The sequence below is a fragment of the Pogona vitticeps genome, chromosome 5 (genome assembly GCF_051106095.1).
Source record: "Pogona vitticeps strain Pit_001003342236 chromosome 5, PviZW2.1, whole genome shotgun sequence".
Taxonomy (NCBI): domain Eukaryota; kingdom Metazoa; phylum Chordata; class Lepidosauria; order Squamata; family Agamidae; genus Pogona; species Pogona vitticeps.
The window spans coordinates 86138837-86156933 of record NC_135787.1 but is presented as its reverse complement, the minus strand read 5'-3'; the positions used below and the strand labels follow the sequence as shown (position 1 = coordinate 86156933).

At 39.5% G+C, this 18097-nt stretch overlaps 1 protein-coding gene across 5 annotated transcripts in view; it reads right to left on the bottom strand.

The window, feature by feature from the left end:
- KCNIP4 (potassium voltage-gated channel interacting protein 4) overlaps nt 1-18097 on the bottom strand; it is a 522091-nt gene that overhangs the window by 485528 nt on the left and 18466 nt on the right. Inside the window, exons 2-3 of one of the 5 annotated variants that reach the window (XM_073001089.2) lie at nt 9235-9310; nt 8502-8635 (exon numbers count right to left, since the gene is read on the bottom strand). The exons of 2 other annotated variants lie outside the window; for them this stretch is intronic. In XM_073001089.2, the coding sequence (XP_072857190.1) occupies nt 8502-8634 (133 nt within the window). In that variant the 5' untranslated portion in view covers nt 8635; nt 9235-9310. 2 more of the 5 variants (XM_078394057.1, XM_073001087.2) reach the window with 2 other exon arrangements.

Below are 18097 nucleotides of genomic sequence, written 5' to 3'. Positions count from 1 at the left end.
GGGAGAAGATGACCCTGGAGATGAAAAAGGAGATCCTCCGGAAGTACGATGGAGGCAAGCGCATCGCAGACTTCGCCAGGGAGTATGGCAGGAATCCCTCCACCATTGGCACCATTGTAGCAATGAGGGAGAAGATCCTTGCTATGGATGCAGTGAAAGGGGTCACCAGGATCGCAAAGAACCGGCCAGCTGTCCTGGAGGAGGTGGAGAATCTCCTTGTTATCTGGATGGGAGAGAAGCAGCATGCAGTAAACAGTGATTGAGGCTTTCATCTGTGAGAAGGCCAGGGCCTTGTATGCGGACCTCATGGAGCAACAGCCCGGAACCTCAGCCGAGCCAGAAGAGTTCAAGGCAAGCAGAGGCTGGTTTGAATGCTTCAAAACCAGATCCGGCATTCACAGTGTGGTGAGGCATGGAGAAGCTGCCAGCTCCAATGTTACTGCAGCTGAGGACTTTGCCATGGAGTTCCTGGAGGTCGTGACTACACAGGGCTACCTTCCACAGCAGGTCTTCAACTGCGATGAGACTGGGCTGTTTTGGAAGAGGATGCCCAAAAGGATCTTCCTGACGCAAGAGGAGAGCAAGTTGCCTGGCCAAAAGCCCATGAAGGACTGTCTCCTCTTCTGCGCCAACGCCACCGGGGACCTGAAGATTAAGCCCTTGCTGGTGTACCACTCAGAATCCATGGGCTTTCAAGAAGCACAAGGTGGACAAAGCCCAGCTGAGGGTGATGTGGCGATCCAATGCCAAGGCTTGGGTCACACGCACCCTGTTTGTGGACTGGGTCAATCACGCTTTTGGCCCAGCTATGAAGCGTTACCTTGTGGAGATGGAAATGCCACTGAAGGCCTTGCTCCTCGTGGACAATGCTCCTGCCCATCCTGCAGGCCTTGAGGACGACTTGTTGCAGGAGTTCAGCTTCATCAAGATAATGTTCCTGCCGCCTAGCACCACCCCAGTACTCCAGCTGATGGATCAGCAGGTCATCGCCAACTTTAAGAAGAGCTACATGGAGGAGCTTTTCCGGCAGTGCTTCAAGGTGACCAAGGACACCAACCTCACCCTCCATGAATTTTGGAAGGAGCACTTTGACATTGTTGGCTGCCTCAAGATGATCGCCACGGCCTGGGATGGCATCAACCAGAGGAACTTGAACTCTGCGTGGCGCACACTCTGGCCAGACTGTGTGGCTACTGGTGTTTCTGTGCCTGCACCAGAGTCCACAGTGATGCAGGATATTGTAGCCTTGGGGAGGAACATGGGCCTCGAGGTCACAGAGGAGGACATTTCTGAACTGGTGGAGGGCCACGACCAGGAACTGTTCACCCAGGAGCTGGTCGAGATGCAGGCCGAGGCTATGGAGGAGCAGGAAGAAGAGCCAGAGGAGGAACAGCTGTCCACCAGGGACCTGAAAAAGCTCTTGCACCAGTGGCAGAACATGCAGACTCTAATACAGCGGCACCACCCAGACAAGGCTCTGTCACATAACCTTGTGCACACTTTTGATAAGAGGCTTGTGTCCCCTTTCAGAGGGATGCTCAAAAGGCAGCAGAAGCAGCTGGCCATGGAGAGGTTCCTCATGAAGAGGCCAAGACAGGAAGAGGAACCTGCTCCTTCCACCTGTGGTGCCCAGTTGCCTTCTTCCTCCCCCTCGTCCTCCTAGAAGACTGTTGCTTGCTGTGATGTGGGGAGAGTTCTGTGTGCCTCCAGGTTCCTGAATTGAACACTGGTGGTTTAGACTTCAGCCGCACATGTTCAGTTTTAAAATGTTAAATGTAAAAAGTTTCTGTACTGTTGGTTTCTGTATGTTTATGCAGTTCCTGAAAATTTTCTGTATGTTTCTGTATGTTTATGCACTTTATGAAGAGTTTTTGTATGTTGATGCACTTTCTAAGGATTTTTATACGATCCAAAGTTCCTGCCTCATGTTTGCTCTTTTTAAAATGTTTTTCTATGTTATTTATAAAGTTAAAGTTTATAAACTTAAAGTTCCTGCCTCATGTCTGCTGTTTTTTAAATGTTTTTCTGTTATTTATAAAGTTAAAGTTTACTGTTTCAAATGTTTGAAATCATAAAGTGCACTTAATGAACCGTTTGTTAACCAAATTTGACTTTGTTCTGACTCTTTTTAAATTTGTTGTTATATTTTCCCCCATTGAGATGCATTGAATAGGTTTCAATGCATTTCAATGGGGAAACCGCATTTCGCTTAGCGATGAAATCGCTTAGCAGCGATTTTTTCGGAACGAATTAACATTGCTAAGCGAGGCACCACTGTATTCAAAATGTCTCTTTCATAACCATTTACTGGAAAGACCACTAGTACTTATCACCATATTAGCCAAAGTCTAATGTTACATTAATTTCATCTAAATCTATCAGATGCTATCGGTTTTTTCTAAGCATGAGCCACCACTCAATCTGCCCATTTTATATTAGCCATTTGGAAATTCAAAACTGTGTCAAATCTTTGGGATTTGGAAATGAATTTTTCTACTTTGCCTCTTAACACTCATAAGAAAATGATGCACTAACAGCAAGAATGCTTCCTAGATCATTTATACAATTATCTATTCATCATACCGAGGAAAGATCACTAGAGTCACACTGAATACTTGCACAGATAGGAACAACATTTTCAACCCTGTGCTGAAGATCAAAACAAGTCATCATTCTAGACCAAAAAACAAGAAATTTCTTAGAATCCTGGCTTATCAAGGATACTGCCTGATCATTCCTGCTGGGCTTCTCCCACCAAGGGGAACAGATAAACAAATTAAACCAACCAGCAAGCTAACACTAAGTATTATAGCTGTAGTAGCGATGGTTTGTTACTCTTCTAATGAGCCAAAGTCTGCAAAGAGTTTACCATTCATTTTTTACTCCTGGCTTGTCAGTCAACTGCAAAATGGAATTTTCAGCATACTGGTTTACTGTTGTATGCAAACAAAGCCAATGATTTATAGTTTAAAGTCTGGTCAAGTCTATGGTGAGTCTGGTGTACACTTTGAGCTGAAATGTAAATAAATGACATTTTGCTTTAATCACTTGTTTTCTTGCATAAGTTATTTTGTTACATTTGATAATAATTTATCCTAATACTGTTACAATAGTGAGATCTATGTAGAGTAATGAGGCACCCCAACAAAACTAGAAAATTTATATATCCACTCTTCTGGCCTCTGATAACCATGAAACTCTGATTTAGCTAAACAAACAAACAAACACAATAATACTTTCACCATCTAATTTGGTGTTGTTGGATTGTGAAATACTGTACATCATTGCCTGCTGTTGTTCAACATTGTTATATGTACACTGGATGACAGAGCAGAGGATCTGCAGATGACACCAAATCAGGAGTAATAGAGGATACTTCATATGATAGATGACCTTAAGAAATCAGAGAACAGGACCAAATGAAACAAAATGAACATTAACAGGGAAAATGCAAAGTTATAACTCAACATATGGCATCCAGTGTTGCATAGCAGACAGAGTAAGGGACTAAAATTCAGGAGACCTGGGCCTGAATCCCTGCTTAGCCATGGAAATTCATGGGCTAGGTGGGATGGAAATGGTAAAAACACTCTGTGAGTATCTCATTTACCTAGAAAATCTATTAAGGTTGCTGAATCAGTTCCAACTTGACAGCACATAACATTATATATACCGTATTTGCCGGTGTATAAGGCAACTGGGCGTATAAGATGACCCCCCAACATTTCCACTCAAAATGTAGAGTTTGTTATATACTTGCTGTATAAGACTACCCCTCTTCCGCATGCGTGATTCTGGTTCCTTTTGCTGGGAGAGAGCGAGGGTTTCCTGGAAGAAGGACAGCATCAGCGCCAAACAGCAGACTGTCAGGAAGCAGCAGAGAGGCAGCAGCCATTTTGGAGAGGCAGCAGCCATTTTGAGAGGCAGCAGCCATGTGGTCACATCTCAAAATGGCTGCCTCCTCTCTGCTGTTCCCGACATTCAGCTATTTGGCGCTAGAGTTAGGCTGTTCCCAGGCTAGGAGCAGGACTCTACTCAGTCTTACTACCAGGTAAGTGACTTAACTGGGAGAGAGGGAGGGTTTGCTGGACATGCACTCGGAGTACAAGACGACCCCCCCCCACTTGGAGGCATGTTTTTCAGGTCCAAAAAGTCATCTTGTACGCCAGCAAATACAGTAGGCTGGGAAAATCAGCTGCAGAAATATACATGGATGTTGTCTGGGAGCTCTGTAAGGACACAATGTATAATCAACACAAATATGGGCATCTGCAGACTTTGGGAAACACACAGCCCTCTGCATAACTGTAATAGACCTCTGATGAGCTTGGCCCCCTGGCGAGAATGGCCTGTCCCTCTCTTGGATGCCTGCACAGAAATGAAGATGGAATGAGAGAGAGCAGAGAGGAGGAGATAACTAAAGAGAGAAAGGGGTGGCAAAAAGAGGGGTTATCTCAACCCACCAAAGGGCTAGTATCTAGATTCACCCCAAGTCAACATGACCTTCAACAGGAAAAAGGTGGCTCCGTCTTAATAATAATAATAATAATAATAATAATAATAATAATAATAATAATAATAATAATAATAATAATAATAATAATAATAATAATAATAATAATAATAATAAATTTGGCAAGACAGAGAAGTTCAAAGCCTACAGAAAAGAAATGAGAAGTATTTTTGTCTTTTGGATCTCCATCAGTACTATAATACTCTAAGTCTGTTACTCTTCAAATGTTACAAGATTGTTCTTTGCTAGTGTTGCAACTATCTAGTGCAGTTTTTTTTCGAATCAAATGAAGTGTTTCCAGCCTGAGGATGAGAGTTATACTTTTGCAGGTAGCCTGGAAATATGCCTCTAAATGGTTCATATATACCTTTGAGATTTCATTAAAAGAAATCAGCCAGTATTTGTTATTAATAATCAAGTTGTAATTTGCTCATCAAGGTTAAGATTGATGAGAAGATGATTGATAAGGTTAAGATTCACACTTTGCTACCTCCTTCTCTTGATTGCACCTAATCTTAATGTAGTCCTGTGGAGAGGAATTCTTTCTCCCTTGCTGACATCTTCATCCATTTCACCAGTTTATAACTTGTGGGTTTTGGCCCTTACAGCAAAAATAAGAAGCCCCAACAAACCCTAGCAGCATCAGTCAACATGATCAATACAAATGTGGTTGCACTGAATGGACTTTGACTGTCAGGGTGCACTGCGGATGAAGCTAATGCATTAAATATCACAGGTTTCTTCACCAAAGCCAGTATAATTACTGTCCTTCCCAATAACTTAACAGGCAATTTTTTTGAAACCGCCTCAAAATAAGGCAGGCAGCCGGGGGAAGAGGAGTTAAGATTTTAATCATGTTTTTCAATGTTCTGTCCCTAGTTTCAGTGACTACATGCGACAGATGCTGGCAATGCTTAACGGAGCAGATTCAATCCCAGGGTTCAGGTCATCTTGGAGGTTATTTAGAAAACATTAATGATAAACTTAGAGTCAACCAGAGGCTAGAATAATCTAAATGCTGTTGAGAATCAGGAACTCACATTGATTTTACTCATATTTAATGAAATTCAAAGTAACTTTCAATGTATTCAGTTGGGCTTCAGCTGTGCCTAGGATTGTAGCCTTAGTAGTTATGAAATATTTATATGCCTACTAAAGGTCTGGAAAAACACAAGTATACATTATTATAAACAAAACATCTGGAAAAATATCTCTATTCTCTTTTCCCAGAAACTCTATTCTCTGTCCCCTTGTACACCTTTTTCTGTCTTCCCACCCCTGACAAGCATAAACCTTGGTCAGTGTTCTATGAGCACAGAGTACTTTTAGTCCTTGCTGGAATGTTGCCCACACATTAAAATGTTTTCCCCTACATTATGTGTAATTTCTGCAAACATATGGGGCTATCTTTGTGATACAGGTAATAAGAATTGTTAATCATTAAGTCAATTCTGACTTTTCCAGGTATTCTAGTCAACATATTTCAGGGTATCCTACTCAGAAGGGATTTACCATTCCATTGTTCTGGGGGCATCCTGGGAGTGTGCAGCTTGCCCAAGGCCATATAGGCTGGCTCTCTTGAGAGGCATAGTGGGAATTGAACTGCCAACCTCTCGCTCCACAGATGATAATTAAGTCATTGAGCTATCCAGTCAGCTATTGAGATTCAAAATACAAATGCAACTAAACTGGCAGAAAATTCCCTGACGGAAAAGACATTCTAATTCTTCTTCTTTCTTTTTTTTTAAATTCAGAGCAGTGTGCTACATTAACCCCAGTAAGTAAACCAAATACTCAGCATAATCCAACTGAAGGATGCCACTATTACAAGCTGACATATTAATAGAAATAATGCCAGTACATTGGAGAGAATCATTTTATTTGCTAATCAAAGTAGACAGTCATCTGAAATATTGCTTTGAAATGCTAAAATATTACTTGATCTGGCAATGCAGGAAGCCATTCATACTTGATCACGAAAAGCCTATATCTTGGCACTCATGAACAATGCAATTATAAAACAGAAAAAAATCTGTGTCACATGTTGCATAAATAGACACGACTCTGGATCACCTCAAATTGCTGTTTAAAACTCAAATTTAAATAGTGAAATATGTTATTTAAAAGAGAAGCAGCAAATAAGAACTCAAAATTTAACCACTGAAGTTGTTTTTAAAAAGTATTTAGACTTGATGCCCAAAGCTGAGTAGATGTCAGCATTCAAAGATGAATGCTGAAATTCCTATATTAGTGCCACAAATATCCAAAAACTCAGATAAATTAGAGAACAATGACAATCTAGTATAATTTTTCTTGCTGTTCACTTACTTTAAAAGCAAATATGACTGTTAGGGAAAGTGGAAGAAGAAATGCCAAAGTGGGACTGCAATTGTTAAGAAGACAAAAATAATGACTTCAGAAGAACTACATAACTTTAACATTGCTGTTAATGTGGCTGATGGGGATATGAGAGAGGGCCTTCTCTGTGGCAGCTCCCAGACTGGAATGTTCTTCCTCAGGAGATCAAGCTGATCCCCTCGATTTTATCCTTCCATGGACATAGGAAGACCCATCTGTTCAAGCAGGTTTTTAACAATAATAATTGAGTTCCTGAATACCTTTTTAAACTTAAGATGATTTTTAATGTTTACTTGCTTTTTATTATTCAAATATATTTTAATTTGCAGATAGTTTGTTGTTTTTAATATTAAAATGATTATGTTTTTCATTCTATATTTTAATATTTTGACCTTTCTTTGGTCTCATTATAAGGAGGAAGGCAGCCTATTAATTATTTTTTTAAAAAAAGACAGAGGTCTCTTGAAAGAGTGTTAGGCTCATGGAGCTTTTGGCATGGACCACGCTGGGCGTATCTGCTATTAAATAAATAAAATACAAAGAACCTCCTTTCATGTGTGCTGTCCCTTCAGTTAGTGCAAGAGGAGACAATTCGGGCCCACTTTGGTCCACTGGCCATGTGTCCCCCTTTTCCTCTTCAAAGATCTCCCAAGAAAAAAAAGTTTTATGAAAATGTGTTTCTTTTTCCAGGAATATCCAGGAGATAGTTTTTGCACTTAACCCTGTAACTCCCACCAATCCAAAGGAAACAAGAGCTTCAACTTGAAGTGAATATCCAGTCATTTCCTCCCTCCCTCTCTCTCTCTCTCTCTCTCTCTCTCACTCTCTCCCCCCCCCCCCAGTTTTTGGCACCCTTGAGGATTCTTGAACCACTGATCTGTATCCTACTCTGCAATCACAAGAGGCAAGGGCATCCCTGGCGACAACAGTCTAGAAAGCAACTTAAATCCTTCTGCCACCAATGCATATTGCCACAGTAGACAGACTTTTTTGAGAGAAGTAAATGTGTGTCAACAAAAAAAACGCCAGTAATAGCAGCTGCAGGTGAAAGCTGAGGAAAGTTGGAAGCAGTGTTCTCACTATGGAAGGCATCATCTTGGCTTACCTTTTTGTTGGTACTATCCATTATGCAGCTCTTCTTTAAAAAAGAGTCTAGGTTATAACATATTAAAAGGACTCTCTCACTATTCTAAACACCACCATGCTGCCCCCACCTGTATTTTTCAAATGGAGATGAAATATCACATTATTCATTGCGTATGGATAGAAAATGCTATCAAACTGCAAAGATGATGGTATGCTATAAAAATCTTTCACAAGAGGAAACAGGCAACAAAGAATCAGAGAATCCACATCTGATACATACAGTACAAGAGAACTGTAATGGAAGTGACACAACTGAAATGTTAACATATGTTAAATAACTTTTTGGAGAGCTTTTCTTACCATGCCAACATAGCAAACTGTATGTGTTATACACCCAAGTATTACAAACTACTTGCCATGGTGGTCAGACCTTTCAAGAGTAAAACAAAAAGATAGCTGCAGTCTTTTTTTTTTTTTTTGGTCATCAATCCTTCTCAGAGCTGATCACTGTCTCTTAATTAATACTTTCAAGAACAAAAAGTACCTCTAGAACTGCCATGTGCCCTGAATATCATTCGTGTTATCGAACAACAGTTTCTGCATATTTTTGTGAAAATGCCAGGCTTCTTGCAGTGTTGTTGAAAGTCTTCCATCCTCCATTTTGTCTCAGGGACCATCCTAAACAACAATTTATAAGTTTTAAGTCCTCCAGAATGAAATGAGTCAACAAAATTTGTTAAGTGCATCCCTAGCTGCTAGTTTCAACAGGCCATGTAAATGCATCAGTTTTTTAATTCACACATTGGATTAAAAGTTCATACTCTACATACTAACCAGTTATCCGTCTTTTATATAAAAATCAATTTGCATTATATATTTACAAGGGAGAATCTGAATAATATTTTAATCTCTTTTACGGAGCATTATCATTTTAGGATTAGAAACAAATCTGTATTTCCTTACCTTGATCGGTCGCTTAGGCAAATGAAAATGTAATTTCGCCTTATTGTTCTTTCTATTTTAAACAATTCCCTTTTTTAGATTTCTGTTTTAAATAAGTGTTGTGTCCTTCTAGCTGGTTACTAAAAGACAGCTGTTCTGCCTGGGGGGGGGGAATAAATAATACCACTAAGAATGCCTTAATTCCACTGTCACTCAAAAGCTGAAAAGCAGCTGAAGCTACTTGACTCATAGTGTCTTGTTCTCTTGTGTCTCTTACCATAGCACTGATTTAGAGAAACTATTATGAATATCTAAAAGGGTACTGTGGTGTTCACCTTTGTGGCACCTACATGTTTTGCCCTCACAAAGGCTCACGTTTTCCTCTCGCTGCCACCAGTGGATTACCTCAATCTACAATACAAATGACGTTAGTCAGAACACTTGTATTGTGAATACAAACAGAACTTATTTATTCAAGTGTAGCAGATTTAATAATAACAGAAGTTCTTCAGATAATCATTGTACAGAAGCAAATCATTAACAATTCTCTCAGTACATACTTTTCTTTTACAATATCATTACCACATTTGCTACCTATTTTCTTAACCAGTCTTGTCACTCTGTATCTGTTCCTTCTATCTCTCTGACTAACCAGACTCTCTCCCCTTAACTGACTCAGGCTCCACCTTTTAACCTCTCTTTCGGCTCCGCCCCTCAAACACATTAGCACAGAACATGAATAATACATGAATTATTTTGCATAACAAGGGTACCCTCTGCTCATCTTACCTCATCTGAATAAGGATTTTATGTATAATTAATTTTTGTTCCATCATGATCACTTGCTCTTCTGCATGGATTCTCACCAGACAAAACAGAGTCAACTAGCACTGCAATCTCCCAATATTGGCAGAAATATTTAGACCACTTGCCTCACCATTGGCTTCACTGTGACCACAAGTGTATCTATTTATCTATTATATGGAATTACATTTTAAGCACTAGTGTAGAATATCTATTTACAATAATATTTGTATTCAGGTACCAATGCAAGTCTAAGATTATTAGCTTTTCTGGAGTACAGAGCCTAACACTGAGAAAGTAATGCAGGAGGGCAGGGGGAAGAGGGAGGCATAGGGACTATCTGGCCAGGATGGATTCTGATGGTAGAGGATAATGTATCAATAGGACAGAAGGGCACAGGGTTCCACTATTTGGGGAATCCAATGAACATGGCTTTAAAAAAGCTATGCAAATGACAATATGGGAGCAGCCCACAGGTCTATCTAGTCCAGCAACCAGTGTCTTGAGTTTGAAAAGGTTACTTTTGGGAACACCACTATCTATAACCCTTAGCTAGCACTTCCATTGCCTGTGCTGGTTGAGGGACTCTGGGACTTGTGGTTCAAAAACTAACTTTCCAATGCTTTCCTTTTTCTACCAGTTGAAACTTTAAGGGAAACTAAAATACAGTGGTGCCTCGCTTTACAATCGCTCCATTTAACGATGAAATCACATTACGATTAACTTTTTGTGATTGCTTTTGCGATCGCTTTACGATGTTTACTATGGAGGAATTTCGCTTTGTGATGATTGGTTCCCTGCTTCAAGAACCAATTCTTTGCAAAACGATGATTTTCCTCCAGCTGATTGGTGGTTTCAAAATGGCCGCCGGGTAAACAAAATGCCCCCCGCTGTTTTCTGGGACAGATTCCTCTGGAGGATTTTCGCTGGACGGTGAGTTTCCAGCCCACTGGAATGCATTAAATGGGTTTTAATGCATTCCTATGGGCTTTTTAATTTCACTTTACAACGTTTTCATTCTACAGCGATTTTGCTGGAACAAATTAACATAATGTGGGGCACCACTGTATGTCATGAAGGCAATGCAAACTCACAGTTTGATCCTACCTAACAATTGGTATTCAGTGACATGTCACTTCTGAATCTGAAGTTTCCATCTAGCTCTCAGAGCTAACAAAAAGAACTGTTGCTTACTAAAATTTACAGAATCTCATTTTAAAGCTATTTAAACCTAAGGATGGACAAATTATGTTAGTTTTGCTTTTACACCCATTGAAGTTTAAAAAAAATCTCAAGTCCTTTCCATAAAATTTATGATGGGTTTGTGAATGTTATTAAAGTTTTATCAAAAGAACAAAAAGAGTGTTCTCAATTATCTGCAATCAGCCAAATTCAATTTATACAGCTTTTCTCAGCATAGAAAAGTTGTATAGTACCATCTGATAAAGCAAAATAAGACTATCAGAAAAAAGGAAGTAGAAGCCTTATTTCAGCACCAAAAACATGTTTGAATGTGGAGGCATTCATAGCCAGACTTTAGGAGAGAAGCACTCAAACCTTCTGTCTAATGAACAATTCTGTCAATATTGCTTTTCCTCATATTCAGCTCCATCTAATCTCAAGTTTTTTTCCATCATACTTACGAAGAAATTTGCAAATCTTGAAAAGTTTCTACCAAACAACAAGCCATATGAAACCTCTCTTCATCCCTATCCTATGGGAATTTCCGCATTAGATGACATGTTTCATGAAACTACCTACTTTCACCTTGTCAGTTTTGAATCTTATGCCAATAACTTTCACTTGACTTCAGGCTCTGGTACTTTGAGAGTTGGTTGTTTTGTTGTTGTTTTGAAACCCTGGGATCGTAAGTGTAAGCTGCATACACACATTAGCTTATCTAAGGCTCACCTTTCCACTGAAGCCTCTCAGGAAACAACCTATGAAGTCTGCTAGTGCTTTAAGCAGCCAGTTGCAGTGGAAGGAGGGAAATCGAGACATGCTCTGCTCATTTTTTCATACATGCAGAGGACTGTTGAATCTTGGCCAAAATGATTAACATTCCCAGTGAGCAGACACCCTTATTACAAATAATACTAAAACCCACACAATCTCTTAGGAGATACAAGCAGGAAAAATGAAGGCTGGGAAGTACTTCATTACAAATTCAATAAGAACATGTTCTTATTTATTGTTTGTTTTATAATTCAGCTTGTGAGTCATCATACAGCTGAAGCCCTCTGGATGACATACTGAAAAAAAACAACAGAACACAACAAAGTCCAGCATTTGTTGTGCCATTCAAAACACCTCTTACTTTCTTATTATCACAATATACTGTATGTAGCCAGTGCAGTCTGTTTCTGGCCAATGGTAGTATTCACTAAAAGTCTCTGAAATGATCCACATGCAGACACATTCACAATTCCCAAAGACCAATAGCTACTCTCACAATAATTTCAACAATTAAGTGCTTCCCTGCCAGCTTTCCAAGACTTTTCTACCCATTGCTCTTTAAAAGTACATTGCAAATTTACCACACAAACAAACCTCATCTGAATCCACAAGACACTCAGCTAGAAACTTTCCTAATATGCTGATGTTCCATGTGCAAGGACTTTTCTTTTTTTGAAAAATGACAGCAGCTCAGTCATGCAGTTCAGAAGCAATTTCATTACATGTCTCTAGTCTTTACATAGAGAGTGTGTTAACTATAAAAACATTGATCTGGATCTTTCTGATACCATCTTCAGAACCATCAGGACTATCAGTCATGTGGGGCAGTTATTTTTGCACATAAATTCCAGGATATTCATTTTTAGTAGAAAGTGGATAAATCTGTGTCATAACATGAAGTCAAGACTAAAAATCTAAGACACTAGAGCTTCCCACAGGATCATTTGTCTCTGCATTAAAAGATCAAATTATTTAGTTTGCTGAATAATTGAAGCCATATTTAATGTAATAATCAGCAATAAAAATGTTCCAATTGCTTTGCTATGCTTTTCATTACTTTGGGTAATATAGCAGTTCCAATTAACTAAGAGCTTTTCATCACACAGCTGATATTTAAGAATCCTCAGCTCCATTTTAAAAGTTACTGGTAAGAAATTAATCATAAATACTGCCAACAAAAAAAAAAAGGATATGGTTTAGGACTGTCCAGGGTCTTGCACATTGATGTGCAGCTAAAACTGTTTTCTCCTATATGTTGCAAAAGCTTTCAGGTTTTCAGCTTCATTGTACAAACAAAAGGCATGGAGATGAAAGGAGATTAAAAATGTGAAACAAAGAAACAAAATGAAAGTAACATTTGCCTTTTCAGAAAGTCATAGTTCCCAGTCATTCTTGTAAAACATCAGTTAGTAAGCAATGTAAAATGCAGAGGCAGCTATTCTGACCAATAAGTAATGTCCAAAATTCATTTTAGTGTGAAATTTTTATTGTCCCAATTGTGGTAGAAGGGCTAGAAACAACAGAGATTCAAATGTGGCTCTCGCAGGAGATGTCCTCTCAGTGTTGGATCTCAGGAAGAAGTCACTGCTGTCTTGCAGCGAAGGAAAAAATGAGACAAGTTTTGGTCCTCCAGTATTGTAAAATAGAATACAACAGTGAATTCAACCCTGGCTTGAATTCCTCTATGAATCTCTTGGCTCTTTGCTAGATGGAGATCAGGAGGTCGCCACAGTAGCATGCATGGGGAAAGTTAAAGTGTTGCACCAGTATATAATGTTGGTGCAGCATGGTTTATGTAGATTTAGACATTTATTTATATTACACATACACATACACATACACACACACACACACACACACACACACACACACACACACACACGTACTTTGGGCACCATATGTTGCCACTGTTCCAACAAAATGGGGTGGGGATACTTGTCATGGCAGTCTGGAACATCATGCACATTGTTTGCAGATTAGCAGAGAGATGTGGAATTTATCTGGAGAATGCACTTCCAAAACAATCTTCTATTTTTACCAAGCACATTTTATTCACACATTCCCATAAGATAAAACGTTCACAACCCACTGAATTCAATTTAACTTACTCTCGAGTAAACATGCATAGGGTTGACCAGCAAGGCTCTAAAAGCAGGGCATGGAGTGTTATTTTTCAACAGTAACATAGTAGTTTTAGCTGCTGCTTTTAAAAATAACACATTAAACATTAAGTATTGATTCATTACATATTAATAATGGTGGCAGTGGTAGTGGTGGCGGCATGCTAAAAATAAAAAGTCTTCCCAATGGCTAAAATTCCTCCACACATTTTAGAAGTGAATTGTTACTCAACAGAAAAAAAATATTATCTTACTGTTCATTAAGTGATTTAACAGAAACCATGCTGCTAAAATAAACTGTTATTTCCAAAGCAAGGTTAAGGATACTGAAAGTTATTTTCCCAGATGACACTGACAGTACTTCTGAGAACAATAACTAATAATCAAGCATCTGTTCCTGAGGCAGAAAAAAAACCTTCAAGTTAAAGCACACAATTATGGTTGAAGCTTTTTGTACTTCCTAAAACAAGCACATTCAGCCTCCTCACTCAAAACATGAGCACACTGGTGTCCCTTTCAAGTAAACACTATTTATTTATTTATTTATTTATTTATTTATTTATTTATTTATTTATTTATTTATTTATTTATTTATTTATTTATTTATTTATTTATTTATTTAATATCCCGCCTGTCTGGTCGGGTCAGGACCACTCTAGGCGGCTAACAACATAGAGTAATACAATAAATACATATAAAAACTATTTTTACATAACTAAAACATTAACCAAGAAAGAGGAAATAATAGGAGGGGGAAGAGAAGGACGTCAGGAATTATCTGATGGGAAGTTTTTAATTGATTCTTAAAAATGCCCAGCGAGGGAGCCGCGCGAATCTCAGGAGGTAGGTTGTTCCAAAGGCAAGGAGCCACACCAAGAAGGCCCGATTTCTTGTCTTTTCCTTCCGGGCCTCTCTCAGCGTTAGGCTCCTCAGCCTCACCTCCTGGCTCGTGCGAGTGACACGGGTAGATCTCGGTGGGTGTAGGCGTTCCGCCAAGTATCGAGGCCCTAAACCGTTTAGGGCTTTGTACGTAAGCATCAGCACTTTGAAGTCGATGCGGAATCGGATGGGCAGCCAATGCAATGCGGCCAGAGTGGGCAAAATAGAGTTGTGTTCAAAATTATTCAACCCCCACTGAAATTGAACGTTTTAGCCATTTTGACATTGATTTTGATCATTCAGTCATCTTGCTTACATTTACATGAAAGAGGCACTTGTAGGTCAGAGAAATATAACCTTAAGTTTATAATGAAATAACCACAAATGTCTTTTCTGTGCTCACATCATTATTAGTTTTTATTCAACCCCCAAGTGACATTCAATCTTAGTGCTTAGTACAACATCCTTTTACAGTTATAACAGCTTTTAAACGTGAAGCATATCTTGACACAAGTGTCTTGCAGCGATCTACGGGTATCTTCGCCCATTCTTCATGGGCAAAAGCCTCCAGTTCAGTCAAATTCTTAGGCTTGCGCACTGCAACTGCTTTCTTTAAGTCCCAACAGAGGTTCTCAATCGGATTTAAGTCTGGCGACTGCAATGGCCACTCCAAAATGTTCCAGCCTTTCCTCTGCAACCATGCTCTAGTGGACTTGGAGGTATGCTTGGGATCATTGTCCTGTTGAAAGGTCCAACGTCTCCCAAGCCTCAGGTGTGTGACGGACTGCATCACATTTTCATCCAATATCTCCTGGTACTGAAGAGAATTCATGGTACCTTGTACACGCTGAAGCTTCCCTGTACCTGCAGAAGCAAAACAGCCCCAAAGCATTATTGACCCTCCGCCATGCTTCACAGTAGGCAAGGTGTTCTTTTCGTCATATGCCTTGTTCTTCCTCCTCCAAACATAGCGTTGATCCATGGGCCCAAACAGTTCTAATTTTGTTTCATCAGTCCACAGAACACTATCCCACAACTTTTGTGGTTTGCCCACATGACTTTTGGCATACTGCAGTCAACTCTTCTTATTCTTGGGAGACAGCAAGGGGGTGCGCCTGGGGGTTCTGGCATGGAGACCTTCATTACGCAGTGTGCGCCTTATTGTCTGAGCTGAAACTTCTATACCCACATCTGACAAATCTTTTTTCAGTTCCTCAGCAGTCACACGGGGACTTTTCACCACTCTACGCTTTAGGTAGTGCACAGCAGTCGAAGTCAGCATCTTCTTTCTTCCACAACCAGGTAGCATTTCAACAGTGCCCTTTGCCTTGAATTTGTGAATGATGCTTCCTATGGTGTCTCTTGGTATGTTTAACTTCTTTGCAATCTTCTTATAGCCATTGCCCTTCCTGTGAAGACAAATCACCTCTTCTCTTGTCTTCCTGGACCATTCTCTTGACTTCACCATGTTTGTAACCACACCAGTAAATGTCTAGAAGGAGCTGAGTATCACAGTCATTTTAAAGCTGCCTAATTGGTGCTTATTATGCTTGATAGGTGCTCGGTGACATCCACAGGTGTTTTCAATACCTGATCGAAAACACCTGAATGAACCTCTCTTCTTCAGAGTGGTAGTCTTTAAGGGGTTGAATAATTGTGGCAATGAAGAAACCACAAAAGAAACATTTACTACTGTATTACATAAACAATTGATGTTATTTTAGTTGCATTTGGTTCTTTAAAACGTCCTTGTAGGATTTCATTCTGAATACAATTCCAAATGTACACTATAGTCCCTAAACCCCTTTACAGCATTGGGGGTTGAATAATTTTGAACACAACTGTATGTTGGTATTTTTTCACTCCACTAAGTAATCTGGCCGCCACATTCTGCACCACCTGTAGTTTCCGCAGCAACCTCAAACTCCATTATTTGATTCCCAAGCAAAACAAAACCAACCCCTCTGCTTACCTGAGTTAAGCACTTTAAAAACAGTGAGAGTTTCTACTCCCAAATGCATTCAAATGGGTTGGAGAAGTGAAGATTATGTAACTCTGAATTGAACTGTGCTGCAGATCTGCTATTTGGAGAGATTGGCACTATAAGTCTCTATTTCTTTCTGGCTCTTCTTCATCAGTAGTGATGTGATATATAGCAAATGGTGGCTAACAGCATTAGTGCAGTGTTTACTTGGAATAGAGGTCAAAGTACAAAAAGACTCCACCATTTGTCCATGTATTGAATGAGGAGGAGAATGTGGAATATCACAACTTTGAAGAGTTTTGCTCTCCCTCCCTTTGCTCTCGCCTAGAGTAGTCCACCACGACTAGATAGGCGGGATATAAATTAAATAAATAAATAAATAAATAAATAAATTATTCTCCCTCTTTGTGCCTTTTAAGCAGTAAAGTAGTAACACATAAACCCTACTTGTTCAGCCTAAAAGCATGCACAGCAATAAAGATAACAGTGACACGGGATGAAGGTAAGCCCTCCCCCTTCAGACAGGAGGCAGAGCATTTGAAAGTACTCACAGTTTCAAATTAAATATTCTTTGTATATCTCAATAGCTCTTGGATCTCTAAGGAAACCACACTCACTTCCAAAGTACAGGAAGATGCTGTTTAACAATTCCTCTGAAAAAATATTACAAGTTATTACTTACAACCCTGATTTCACAAGAGCAATTGGGGCCAGCATCAGTCTTCAGACATGTTCCAACTAAAACAAATCATACTCAAGGAGAGGTACTTAAAAACACAATTCTCACCAATAATTGCCTTCCCCCCCTTATCCACTTGGGTAAAAAAAGAAGCACTAACTTCAAGCTTTTCAGAAGATGGCAAGACTCAGAGGCAGAACTGCAGCATCAGTGGATAGCTTTTTATGAACTTTAAAAAAAAAAAGGTTGATGAAAAGGAAAAAGCACAGCCTCTTTCATTCTTTACTGTAGCGAAGATTTCAACCACAACTATACAATGGCTGCAGCCAGAACATAGTATCTGCAAGTTTCACTCAATGGATCCAACACTATTGTGTCTAACCTAAAATATATAATTAATATAGGCTTGTATAGAAGAAAAAGTTCCTGCCCTTATTAAACTGGAATATTATAGTAAGCTATCTTCAGTAAAAATGTAATTCTTTTCAGCTTCTGCCTTATTTACCTGAGGGGTGGGCAAAAGATAGTCCTCCACATGTTTCTGGAGTTCAACTCCTAGCATTCCCAGCTGTTGTCCGAGCTGGCTGAGGTTGATGGGAAGCTTAACCCAATAACATTAGAAAGGATGTACTCTGTCAACCACTGATCTAAATTGTTTTAAAATCAGTCACACACCTAGCAAATTACCACTTAATAATAGGGTCCCTCATTTTGCCTTTCATCACCAAGAAAGCAACAACTTGGTCAATATCACTGGCACACTGTTGTGGATTTTG